The 14,105-nt window shown below is 46.5% G+C and overlaps 1 protein-coding gene across 9 annotated transcripts in view; it reads right to left on the bottom strand.

Annotated features, from left to right (window-relative positions):
* utrn (utrophin) overlaps positions 1-14,105 on the bottom strand; it is a 337,767-nt gene that overhangs the window by 19,465 nt on the left and 304,197 nt on the right. For 7 of the 9 annotated variants that reach the window (XM_031800412.1, XM_031800411.1, XM_031800413.1 and 4 more), the window contains 3 exons: positions 10,291-10,329; positions 9,819-9,884; positions 8,875-8,940 (listed from right to left, as the gene is read on the bottom strand). In XM_031800412.1, the coding sequence (XP_031656272.1) occupies positions 8,875-8,940; positions 9,819-9,884; positions 10,291-10,329 (171 nt within the window). The remainder of the gene's footprint in view (positions 1-8,874; positions 8,941-9,818; positions 9,885-10,290; positions 10,330-14,105) is intronic. The other 2 variants (XM_031800415.1, XM_031800419.1) reach the window with 1 other exon arrangement.

Genomic DNA, 14,105 nt, shown 5'->3' with positions numbered 1-14,105 from the left:
CTTGATGACACTGAAGTCGGAAGTCTGACATTTTCAGAGTTCCCAGTTGTCTTGATGACACTGAAGTCGGAAGTCTGACATTTTCAGAGTTCCCAGTTGTCTTGATGACACTGAAGTCAGAAGTCTGACATTTTCAGAGTTCCCAGTTGTCTTGATGACACTGAAGTCGGAAGTCTGACATTTTCAGAGTTCCCAGTTGTTATAAACGATGCATGAAATGGTAACTGAAGGCAGGCTTCATCAGTGTGTCACACACCATTTTACAGTGAGCTGGAGGCAGTATGCATTTTTAAAACATATATTTAATTGTTTGAAAGATGAACATTTTAATACATATGAGACATGTCTTACCTTGCTTCAAATGAGCCTATTAGATTTCCTCTCTTTCTACAGTTCTAGCAGATAGTTAGTTCCCTGTCACATGAAACCGCCTGCATGTGCGATGCATTTTTGACAACAGTGTTGTCCCGCTAATTGCATCATGGAAAGAACATTCACACGTAGCCTACTGCCTTGTGTGCATTGCTGTGTTTATCATGTGAATAAATAATAGTTGATCAACATTTGAAGCTGAACGTTCTGATCTGTAGCATCAGACTAATGGCTTTTAAAAGTAGATTTTATGTATCCTAGGCCTACTGGTTGTATGAAATTGGGATCTATCGTCCCACAACTGTCCCAGAGTCTGTTTGGAATAGGCTATTTCTTTCTCAGCAAGCTGACCAATAGAATAGGTAGACTAAACTTCTCTACTATAGTGGATTGACATAGGCTAGTGATTTTGCTGTTCATTAATCGTCATGTTGTCTGAGGAAAAGTAAAAGTGCACATCAGAATTCTGTAAGAAGCACAGCACATCGCTGCATCCTCAACCTGCATGTTCTGTTAATATGAATGACCATCATCTAAATGTGATTTCTGTCATTCTGAGCACCGTGGGTGTACGCCCAGTGTCATTCTGAGCACCGTGGGTGGACGCCCTAATCAGGGTTCACAACAAATGCATACGGGTCCGGTAAACTTCTCAAATGTCCGCTAAATTAAAATGTTGCCGGTTAATATCCGCTGCCACATTTTCCTAACGGAAACCCCGAACACACACACACACGTAATTAATGACAGTACATGTGTGTGTATCAATGTGTGTGTGTATACAGTGAGGCAAAAAAGTATTTAGTCAGCCACCAATTGTGCAAGTTCTCCCACTTAAAAAGATGAGAGAGGCCTGTAATTTTCATCATAGATACACTTCAATTATGACAGACAAAAGGAGAAAAAAAAATCCAGAAAATCACATTGTAGGATTTTTTATGAATTTATTTGCAAATTATGGTGGAAAATAAGTATTTGGTCAATAACAAAAGTTTATCAATACTTTGTTATATACCCTTTGTTGGCAATGACAGAGGTCAAACGTTTTCTGTAAGTCTTCACAAGGTTTTCACACACTGTTGCTGGTATTTTGGCCCATTCCTCCATGCAGATCTCACAGCACAGACTTTCAACTCACTCCAAAGATTTTCTATGGGGTTGAGATCTGGAGACTGGCTAGGCCACTCCAGGACCTTGAAATGCTTCTTAGGAAGCCACTCCTTCGTTGCCCGGGGGTGTGTGTTTGGGATCATTGTCATGCTGAAAGACCCAGCCACGTTTCATTTTCAATGCCCTTGCTGATGGAAGGAGGTTTTCACTCAAAATATCACGATACATGGCCCCATTCATTCTTTGCTTTACACGGATCAGTCGTCCCGGTCCCTTTGCAGAAAAACAGCCCCAACGCATGATGTTTCCACCCCCATGCTTCACAGTAGGTATGGTGTTCTTTGGATGCAACTCAGCATTCTTTGTCCTCCAAACACGACGAGTTGAGTTTTTACCAAAAAGTTATATTTTGGTTTCATATGACCATATGACATTCTCCCAATCTTCTTCTGGATCATCCAAATGCTCTCTAGCAAACTTCAGACGGGCCTGGACATGTACTGGCTTAAGCAGGGGGCCACGTCTGGCACTGCAGGATTTGAGTCCCTGGTGGCGTAGTGTGTTACTGATGGTAGGCTTTGTTACTTTGGTCCCAGCACTCTGCAGGTCATTCACTAGGTCCCCCCGTGTGGTTCTGAGATTTTTGCTCACTGGTCTTGTGATCATTTTGACCCCACGGGGTGAGATCTTGCGTGGAGCCCCAGATCGAATCATTTCCTAATAATTGCTCCCACAGTTGATTTCTTCAAACCAAGCTGCTTACCTATTGCAGGTTCAGTCTTCCCAGCCTGGTGCAGGTCTACAACTTTGTTTCTGGTGTCCTTTGACAGCTCTTTGGTCTTGGCCATAGTGGAGTTTGGAGTGTGACTGTTTGAGGTTGTGGACAGGTGTCTTTTATACTGATAACAAGTTCAAACAGGTGCCATTAATGCAGGTAACGAGTGGAGGACAGAGGAGCCAGAAATCTTGCTTGTTTGTTCGTGACCAAATACTTATTTTCCACCATAATTTGCAAATAAATTCATAAAAAATCCTACAATGTGATTTTCCCCTCATTTTGTCTGTCATAGTTGAAGTGTACCTATGATGAAAATTACAGGCCTCTCTCATCTTTTTAAGTGGGAGAACTTGCACAATTGGTGGCTGACTAAATACTTTTTTGCCCCACTGTAAGTGCGTGTTTATATGTGGGTGTGTGTGTGTGTGTGTGTATCAGTGTGTGTGAGCATGCTAAGACTCAGATGGAGGAGTTGGAGAGATGAAGAGGCTCTAGAGATCAAGCGTAGGTGGAACAGAATTAGATATGACTTTAAAAAAAAAACACTTGAAAAGCGTGAAATAAAAGGGGATCAGAATGAATCCTTGGCGGAGTACAAGCTGTTCAAACACCCCACACAAGCAAATTGATGATTGGCTGCGTTCAAATCAGCTTAGACAGGATTTACAGCTGTTTAAAATGCTTGTCCACAGATTCCAGGGACTTGATCCTTTTAAAGGAAGCATCGCTAACTCACCTGTTAACGTTGACACAAGGACGCAGGGTGACATTAGACCTACCGCTGCATTGTGTTTTGGGTTTAGATTTACGAATTGTGTCCTTATCCCAAAATGGCTGACACACTCAAAAAAATGGAATAAAATGTCTCTCAAAGAGTAGAGTGGGAAATCTACTTCTGAACAAAAAAAAGAGTAAAATCATGATGAAAGCAGGCCATATAATGGGATATTAGCTGAGTAGACAGGGCTAGAACATAACTACAGTGGTTATACTTACTGGGCTGATGTGAGGAACAACAGGATGAGAGGATAAATGGTTGGAGCCTGGAGGGTGTTTCTACCCTGCTACTTCTAATGTTACTATCACATTAACATTCTTCCTCATCATTACCTGATTATCACTGACTGTGTATTTGTCCTGTTTCTGTACTTAAAAAAATAATAATATTATAATAAAATTGTACCCCCTTTATTCTCCCATATTGCGATCCAGACAGATTTTGTCTCATTGCTGCAACTCCCCAACGGGCTCGGGAGTCTCTCTCTCTCTGAAGCAGAGTTGTTAGGCAGAGTAAAATCAGAGCAGAAAAGCACATTCTGTCCATTACTGTGGTGAAATGGTACTTGGGGGAGTCTCGAGCACCGGCTGTTTTACAATAGAGCTTTTAAGAGGAGAAGGCAGGCGGACAGAGGGAGGTGGGGGGGCAGGCGGACAGAGGGAGGTGGGGGGGCAGGCGGACAGAGGGAGGTGTGGGGGCAGGCGGACAGAGGGAGGTGTGGGGGCAGGCGGACAGAGGGAGGTGGGGGGGCAGGCGGACAGAGGGAGGTGTGGGGGCAGGCGGACAGAGGGAGGTGTGGGGGCAGGCGGACAGAGGGAGGTGGGGGGCAGGCGGACCGAGGGAGGTGTGGGGGCAGGCGGACAGAGGGAGGTGTGGGGGCAGGCAGACAGAGGGAGATGGGGGGGCAGGCGGACAGAGGGAGGTGTGGGGGCAGGCGGACAGAGGGAGGTGTGGGGGCAGGCGGACAGAGGGAGGTGTAGGGGCAGGCGGACAGAGGGAGGTGGGGGGGCAGGCGGACAGAGCAGGCGCACACGTGAATGTGTAAAGTTGGTCGCGCTGTGAGAATCAAGACCCTAGTCTACCCACGCTGCCTCTCTCTCTCTCTCTCCTCCTACCTTTCTGTCACTCTCTTCCCTCTCTCTCTCCAATCTGTCTATCGTGCTCACTGTCTCCGATTCTAGATCTCTCATGCAGTTGTCTCTAGCCTCCTCAAACCCTTCATATGCTCTTTTGTGTGTGGGTAGATTTTTTGGGCAACGTGTCCTCACTGAAAACCATTTCCAAATCCCACTTCATTGTACACACACACGCATACACACACACACACACACACACACACAAACAGGATAACTTCAGATTTCAGCTCTTGTATCAGATCAGGTTGAGAGATCATCTAATTCTAACGTCTAAAAATGGAATCAAAGAGGGTGACCAGAGACCTCCAACCAGCATCACAGAGGGTGACCAGAGATCTCCAACCAGCATCAAAGAGGGTGACCAGAGACCTCCAACCAGCATCACAGAGGGTGACCAGAGATCTCCAACCAGCATCACAGAGGGTGACCAGAGACTTCCAACCAGCATCACAGAGGGTGTCCAAAGACCTTCAACCAGCATCACAGAGGGTGACCAGAGATCTCCAACCAGCATCACAGAGGGTGGCTAGAGACCTCCAACAGCATCACAGAGGGTGACCAGAGATCTCAACCAGCATCACAGAGGGTGACCAGAGATCTCCAACCAGCATCACAGAGGGTGACCAGAGATCTCCAACCAGCATCACAGAGGGTGACCAGAGATCTCCAACCAGAATCACAGAGGGTGACCAGAGATCTCCAACCAGCATCACAGAGGGTGACCAGAGACCTCCAACCAGCATCACAGAGGGTGTAACCTCAGAGGGCATCTGAGTTTAGAGAACTCATTCCCCCGATTAGGATCTCAGCTGGGAATAGTTCTCAACATGCCCTCCAGACAGCTTTATGGGTATACAGAAACACTCAACCCTTCACACACAACACACACACATCTGGAGCTTCAGCATGTTCCCTCTCTTTGTACTGCTAACTGCCTCTATATCTTTTGTGATCTCTTCTCCCTCCCTCTCCTCGCCTTTTCTTTCTAAACTTCTCTTTCCATAACATTTTTCCAACTCCAAGGTCTTTATCAAAGCAAACCATCTTTCTCTCCGTAACATATCCCTATCTAATATCCACTCTTTTCATCGTTATCTTTCTCCCCCGTGCGTAATTCAAACTTCTTTCCTCCCTCTCAGTTCTTCTGTCTCCCATTCCCCTTCTCTCACCCACCCTCTCCCCCTCTTGTTTTCTATCCTCTCCCCCATCTTGTTTTCTATCCTCTCCCCATCTTGTTTTCTATCCTCTCCCCATCTTGTTTTCTATCATCTCCCCCATCTTGTTTTCTATCATTTCCCCCATCTTGTTTTCTATCCTCTCCCCATCTTGTTTTCTATCCTCTCCCCATCTTGTTTTCTATCATCTCCCCCATCTTGTTTTCTATCCTCTCCCCATCTTGTTTTCTATCCTCTCCCCATCTTGTTTTCTATCCTCCCCCCATCTTGTTTTCTATCCTCTCCCCCATCTTGTTTTCTATCCTCTCCCCCATCTTGTTTTCTATCCTCTCCCCCATCTTGTTTTCTATCCTCTCCCCCATCTTGTTTTCTATCCTCTCCCCATCTTGTTGTCTATCCTCTCCCCCATCTTGTTTTCTATCCTCTCCCCCATCTTGTTTTCTATCCTCTCCCCCATCTTGTTTTCTATCCTCTCCCCCATCTTGTTTTCTATCCTCTCCCCCATCTTGTTTTCTATCCTCTCCCCATCTTGTTTTCTATCCTCTCCCCATCTTGTTTTCTATCATCTCCCCATCTTGTTTTCTATCCTCTCCCCCATCTTGTTTTCTATCCTCTCCCCCATCTTGTTTTCTATCCTCTCCCCCATCTTGTTTTCTATCATCTCCCCCATCTTGTTTTCTATCCTCTCCCCCATCTTGTTTTCTATCCTCTCCCCCATCTTGTTGTCTATCCTCTCCCCATCTTGTTTTCTATCCTCTCCCCATCTTGTTTTCTATCCTCTCCCCCATCTTGTTTTCTATCCTCTCCCCATCTTGTTTTCTATCCTCCCTCTTTCCAATTTATTGTTCTCTGTCTCTTCAATTACCATCATCAGCGCTCCACAGACCAATAATGACAATAATAATCATTTGATTTTTGATACATGACACTCAAAGCTAACACATGAATGGACAGAGAGACTTATACTATGACAGGGTGAGCGACGTACTGTAGTGTAACGCCACAGCCCACTGGGCCATACACAACACAGGTAGTGAGGACAGCAATATGAAGTCCATTAGTCTAAGGTAGGAGAACAGAGTCTAATGGTTACTGACAGGTAGGAGGACAGAGTCTAATGGTTACTGACAGATAGGAGGACAGAGTCTAATGGTTACTGACAGGTAGGAGGACAGAGTCTAATGGTTACTGACAGATAGGAGGACAGAGTCTAATGGTTACTGACAGATAGGAGGACAGAGTCTAATGGTTACTGACAGGTAGGAGAACAGAGTCTAATGGTTACTGACAGGTAGGAGGACAGAGTCTAATGGTTACTGACAGATAGGAGGACAGAGTCTAATGGTTACTGACAGGTAGGAGGACAGAGTCTAATGGTTACTGACAGATAGGAGGACAGAGTCTAATGGTTACTGACAGGTAGGAGGACAGAGTCTAATGGTTACTGACAGGTAGGAGGACAGAGTCTAATGGTTACTGACAGGTAGGAGGACAGAGTCTAATGGTTACTGACAGGTAGGAGGACAGAGTCTAATGGTTACTGACAGGTAGGAGGACAGAGTCTAATGGTTACTGACAGGTAGGAGGACAGAGTCTAATGGTTACTGACAGATAGGAGGACAGAGTCTAATGGTTACTGACAGGTAGGAGGACAGAGTCTAATGGTTACTGACAGGTAGGAGGACAGAGTCTAATGGTTACTGACAGGTAGGAGGACAGAGTCTAATGGTTACTGACAGGTAGGAGGACAGAGTCTAATGGTTACTGACAGATAGGAGGACAGAGTCTAATAGTTACTGACAGGTAGGAGGACAGAGTCTAATGGTTACTGACAGGTAGGAGGACAGAGTCTAATGGTTACTGACGGGTAGGAGGACAGAGTCTAATGGTTACTGACAGATAGGAGGACAGAGTCTAATGGTTACTGACAGGTAGGAGGACAGAGTCTAATGGTTACTGACAGGTAGGAGGACAGAGTCTAATGGTTACTGACAGGTAGGAGGACAGAGTCTAATGGTTACTGACAGGTAGGAGGACAGAGTCTAATGGTTACTGACGGGTAGGAGGACAGAGTCTAATGGTTACTGACAGATAGGAGGACAGAGTCTAATGGTTACTGACAGGTAGGAGGACAGAGTCTAATGGTTACTGACAGGTAGGAGGACAGAGTCTAATGGTTACTGACAGGTAGGAGGACAGAGTCTAATGGTTACTGACAGGTAGGAGGACAGAGTCTAATGGTTACTGACAGGTAGGAGGACAGAGTCTAATGGTTACTGACAGGTAGGAGGACAGAGTCTAATGGTTACTGACAGGTAGGAGGACAGAGTCTAATGGTTACTGACAGATAGGAGGACAGAGTCTAATGGTTACTGACAGGTAGGAGGACAGAGTCTAATGGTTACTGACAGGTAGGAGGACAGAGTCTAATGGTTACTGACAGGTAGGAGGACAGAGTCTAATGGTTACTGACAGATAGGAGGACAGAGTCTAATGGTTACTGACAGGTAGGAGGACAGAGTCTAATGGTTACTGACAGGTAGGAGGACAGAGTCTAATGGTTACTGACAGGTAGGAGGACAGAGTCTAATGGTTACTGACAGGTAGGTGGACAGAGTCTAATGGTTACTGACAGATAGGAGGACAGAGTCTAATGGTTACTGACAGGTAGGAGGACAGAGTCTAATGGTTACTGACAGGTAGGAGGACAGAGTCTAATGGTTACTGACAGGTAGGTGGACAGAGGGGAAACAGTTACTAATGGTTACTGACAGGTAGGTGGACCGAGGGGAAACAGTTACTAATGGTTACTGACAGGTAGGTGGACCGAGGGGAAACAGTTACTAATGGTTACTGACAGGTAGGTGGACAGAGGGAAACAGTTACTAATGGTTACTGACAGGTAGGTGGACAGAGGGGAAACAGTTACTAATGGTTACTGACAGGTAGGTGGACCGAGGGGAAACAGTTACTAATGGTTACTGACAGGTAGGTGGACAGAGGGAAACAGTTACTAATGGTTACTGACAGGTAGGTGGACCGAGGGGAAACAGTTACTAATGGTTATTGACAGGTAGGTGGACAGAGGGAAACAGTTACTCATGGTTACTGACAGGTAGGTGGACCGAGGGGAAACAGTTACTAATGGTTACTGACAGGTAGGTGGACAGAGGGAAACAGTTACTAATGGTTACTGACAGGTAGGAGGACAGAGGGGAAACAGTTACTAATGGTTACTGACAGGTAGGTGGACAGAGGGAAACAGTTACTCATGGTTACTGACAGGTAGGAGGACAGAGGGAAACAGTTACTAATGGTTACTGACAGGTAGGTGGACAGAGGGAAACAGTTACTAATGGTTACTGACAGGTAGGTGGACAGAGGGAAACAGTTACTCATGGTTACTGACAGGTAGGAGGACAGAGGGAAACAGTTACTAATGGTTACTGACAGGTAGCTGGACAGAGGGAAACAGTTACTAATGGAAACGGTTACTAATGGAAACGGTTACTAATGGTTACTTACATGCTTCCTGTAGCTGAGCTGCTGTCAGTGGGCAGAGAACCGTTGGAGCGTTCCATCTGAGCCAGCCTGAGAAACACAGATACAGACATTAGCTGGATTAGTTCAGAAACGTTACCATGGGGGTCAACGCCTACCAAACACTGCTGGGTACAGAGGCAACCCCTGTTGGCTAGTGCACCATTCTAGCTGAATGGATGAAATGTAACATAACATAAGGAGTGGACGGCAGACATCAGGCAGAGTTCAGCCAACAGCTAGGGGATCAGCCATCGCAATATGGGACCCAGTTATGACATGAGATGGATTATGGTACAGTGCTGCACATGGCCAGGACGAGAGGTTCAGAGCCACACCGGTCAAATCCTATTGGGCACGGCGGGAGTGTATGTGTGTGTTGTGACAGATCTATGCGGTTGGGATGGGGAACACAGTTGATTACTGGCCCTGGCCTTGGTGCTCACACACACACACACACAGAGACAGGCTCACACACACCCACCCACGGTAATTAGATTGGGCCAGCAGATGAAAGGCTCTATGTATTGAGCTGTGTAATAAAGAGAGGGAGCGAGGGGAGCCTCATAGCTCCTAGGGAGATGAAGACAAAGAGAACATGATCCCTACACTGGCCCAAGGCTGACATTGGGATAGCTTTGTTAATACAGAGTCTGTCTGGCTGTGTGTGTGTGTGTGTGTGTGTCAAGGCAGCTTGTTATCTGGTAACAGTCAGGGGCTGTAGTGATTCACCTGTGGGTTAATGGTTAATGAGAAGGAAAGATCCATGTCAGAATAGCATATGGAATGGCTGTCACTAAGGGGGCACAGTCAAATTGGCAGGGGAGGCGAGCCCTACTGTCTCTACCCTTAATGGACAATAGTCTGGCATAGACAGTCATTGGTATACCAAGTGTGTGCAAGGTTTGTGTGATGGTAGTGTACAGTACCTGCTAGCATACTGCTCTATCCTGGAATGAGTGTCATCATGAGAGAACTGGGGTGACTGGGAAAGCCTGGAGAGAGGGAATGGAGGGGTGGAGATGGGGAATGGAGGGGTGGAGAGAGGGAATGGAGGGGTAGAGATGGGTACAACATGAAACACAATAACAACGAAAAAGACTTTGAAGAAATCTAGGAGAATATAATCAACAAAGAACCAACAGAAGATTGTGCTGATCTAGGAAGCCGGGCCATGAGTTACGGCCCTGCTAATGGGATGGAGAGGAGGTTAGGAGGAAGAGGAGGCTGTAAATGGGAGGAAGAGTTTGGTTGGTCAATCGGGCAGACAGGCAACATGCGGTATGACGGCTTAGTGGGGGTGGTAGGGGGGGGGTTGAGTTGTGGATGCAGGGACAGGGAGGAGGGCAGACTGTTCAGGGGCATTCTGATCTCCCTGGGGCGGGGCATGCAGATACTCACTCATACTGCTCCGGACACATGCTGATGAGAGTGACGGGACTGTAAGAGAAACGAAGGGAGGGAGGGAGGTGAGGGAGGGGACAACAATCTTTAGGGCCACATCACATGAACAAGGTCAAGAACCAAATGCAACAGGAGGAGAGTACAGGTGGTAGGGTTCCAACCAATGATGTATATAAACCCTGGATTGCTGATGCTATGTATTGGCCAGTGAGAAGCATGGTCAGCCATATTGGTACTCCCCAGTAGGATCAGTCCTCCATAGGAATGAATGGAATTCTACACTATTTCAAATATATGTTTCAAGGACAAAATTACATTGATTTATGTCTTTTTTCCTGTAGTGACAGTAACATTAGTCATTTCAAAAAGATATACTTTAAGGAAAATGTTTTTTATATATTTGTTCATGTTTATTTTTATGTTTAGCTCACATAATATACCTTATGCATGAAGGTGTCTGTAATAGAATGTCAAAACAAATGTAGACATTAATACATGTAGCTTCTATAACTTCCAAAATATGTTTTACAAAGGTGGGAGGTACCAAGATGGAAGCATGGTGGCTTCAACACAGCACCCCCTATCTGTCATCTACATATAAACTCAGCAAAAAAATAAACGTCCCTTTTTCAGGACCCTGTATTTCAAAGATAATTAGTCAAAATCCAAATAACTTCACAGATTTCCATTGTAAAGGGTTTGAACACTGTTTCCCATGCTTGTTCAATGAACCATAAACAATTAATGAACATGTACCTGTGGAACGGTCGTTAGGACACTAACAGCTTACAGATGGTAGGCAATTATGGTCACAGTTATGAAAACTTAGAACACTAAAGAGGCCTTTCTACTGACAAAACACCAAAAGAAAGATGCCCAGGGTCCCTGCTCATCTGCGTGAACATGCCTTAGGCATGCTGCAAGGAGGCATGAGGACTGCAGATGTGGCCAAGGCAATAAATTGCGGTGTCCGTACTGTGAGGTGCCTAAGACAGCGCTACAGGGAGAGGATGGACAGCTGATCGTCCTCGCAGTGGCAGACCACGTATAACAACACCTGCACAGGATTGGTACATCCGAACATCACACCTGCGGGACAGGTACAGGATCGCAACAACAACTGCCCGAGTTACACCAGGAACACACAATCCCTCCATCAGTGCTCAGACTGTCCGCAATAGGATGAGAGAGGCTGGACTGAGGGCTTGTAGGCCAGTTGTAACCGGCAACAACGTCACCTATGGGCACAAACCCACCGGCGCTGGACCAGACAGGACTGGCAAAAAGTGCTATTCTCTGAAGAGTCGCGGTTTTGTCTCACCAGGGGTGATGGTCGGATTCGCGTTTATTGTCGAAGGAATGAGTGTTACACCGAGGCCTGTACTCTGGAGCGGAATCGATTTGGAGGTGGAGGGTCCGTCATGGTCTGGGGCGGTGTGTCACTGCATCATCGGACTGAGCTTGTTGTCATTGCAGGCAATCTCAACGCTGTGTGTTACAGGGAAGACATCCTCATCCCTCATGTGGTACCCATCCTGCAGGCTCATCCTGACATGACTCTCCAGCACGACAATGCCACCAGCCATACAGCTCGTTCTGTGTGTGATTTCCTGCAAGACAGAAATGTCAGTGTTCTGCCATTGCCAGCGAAGAGTCCGGATCTCAATCACATTGAGCTGGTCTGGGACCTGTTGGATCAGAGGGTGAGGGCTAGGGCCATTCCCCCCAGAAATGTCCGGGAACTTGCAGGTGCCTTGGTGGAAGAGTGGGGTAACATCTCACAGCAAGAACTGGCAAATCTGGTGCAGTCCATGATGAGATGCACTGCAGTACTAAATGCAGCTGGTGGCTGTTACTTTGATTTTGACCCACCCTTTGTTCAGGGAAACATTACTCAATTTCTGTTAGTCACATGTCTGTGGAACTTGTTCAGTTTATGTCTCAGTTGTTGAAACTTATGTTCATACAAATATTTACACATGTTAATTTAGCTGAAAATAAAAGCAGTTGACAGTGAGAGGACGTTTCTTTTTTTTCCTGAGTTTACATCCAAACCATTGGTTCCAACCAGCGGCTATGCTTAGAATAGCCAGAAGGGGGCGACAACAGGGGCAAGCAGTAGCACACAGGCAGAAGCCCACCCCAAATCCTAACCTTTACCATTATTCGGGAAAACTGGCCTTAGACCAGCATCTAGGAGCCCATCCAAATAGAATCTCCCCTTTAGTCTTGGGGCTATGGTCCAATGGTCTCTAATGATTCAACTATTCATTTCCAAGTGATAATTGAGTCCCTATTTAAAGAATGTTAGTGGAATATTCCCAAGCAAGTCTTTGTCGCCCCAGGCCTGTACTTAGTGTAGTTGTTAAGTATGCGTTTTAAGTATCTGCACTGATTACAAGGACATTCACCACTATAATTAGGCATACTGGACATTTGACAGCAAAACCAAAATGATCAAGAGATCATATTCAATCTGTCTTTCACTTATTACAGTGTCATTTCATGTGCAGTCTTCAAAATGAAAATCTATTTCTAAACATTCAGGGTTGTACTGCACAGCGCACACAGATGAAACACCTTGGGAAAGAAAAATGAATTTAATATAGTGGGAAAGAACGGTTGCTAAATATAGATGTGATAGGAAGAGAAGCATCTTGTTATTTTGGAGATGGAGAGGATGTTTAGATAATGGCTTGGGTGCTCTGAAGGTTCCTGGTGTTTTTGTTCGCAATGTGAAAGTGGAGACAGTGAAACAAAGCGCTGCATCGTGGATAAGTGTCTCTCGCAGTGTGAAAGTGGAGACAGTGAAACAAACCGCTGCATCGTGGATAAGTGTCTCTCGCAGTGGGAAAGTGGAGACAGTGAAACAAAGCGCTGCATCGTGGATAAGTGTCTCTCGCAGTGTGAAAGTGGAGACAGTGAAACAAAGCGCTGCATCGTGGATAAGTGTCTCTCGCAGTGGGAAAGGAAGCAGTAGTCGTCCCTTCTCTGCCCGCGAGGAGACTCCTACTGCACCAGATCCCTCAGGGAGGGAGAGATTCAGCTGTTTTGGGCTGCTGTCTGCGGTGCAATACCACTTTGTGCAGCCCCGTCAACTGGTGCCATTAGGAAGTGGGCTTTTTCACCTGAGAGCAGCACCAACCAGGGTTTGAGTTGATTTGTTTAAAGCCATTCACTGCTGTGCTGAGCTCTTCAAGGTTTCTTCTTTTACTCACGACAGGCTGGGTGTTGTAACCTCCGGATGGGTGCACTCTTGTGAAAAAAATGAAGAGAGCGAGGGAGGAAGGGAGAGAGGGAGACCTTGGGAGCGTTTAGCTCTGAAAAATGTTGCTGTTGCGAGTGCAGTCAGAAAAGGTAGCAGGAGTAAGATTCCAGGAGAGACAGTGATGTTGAGCCTAAAGAGTTGACTTTCCCCTGGGATGGCAGTGGGCCAAAGACAAGTCCAACTACATCCTACCTCCCTGGGCCTGTGGGATGGCAGTGGGCCAAAGACAAGTCCACCTACATCCTACCTCCCTGGGCCTGTGGGATGGCAGTGGGCCAAAGACAAGTCCAACTACATCCTACCTCCCTGGGCCTGTGGGATGGCAGTGGGCCAAAGACAAGTCCACCTACATCCTACCTCCCTGGGCCTGTGGGATGGCAGTGGACCAAAGACAAGTCCAACTACATCCTACCTCCCTGGGATGGCAGTGGGCCAAAGACAAGTCCAACTACATCCTACCTCCCTGGGCCTGTGGGATGGCAGTGGACCAAAGACAAGTCCAACTACATCCTACCTCCCTGGGCCTGTGGGATGGCAGTGGGCC

The sequence above is a fragment of the Oncorhynchus kisutch genome, linkage group LG21, assembly GCF_002021735.2.
Source record: "Oncorhynchus kisutch isolate 150728-3 linkage group LG21, Okis_V2, whole genome shotgun sequence".
Classification (NCBI taxonomy): Eukaryota; Metazoa; Chordata; class Actinopteri; order Salmoniformes; family Salmonidae; genus Oncorhynchus; species Oncorhynchus kisutch.
This window is presented reverse-complemented; position numbering and strand designations above follow the sequence as displayed.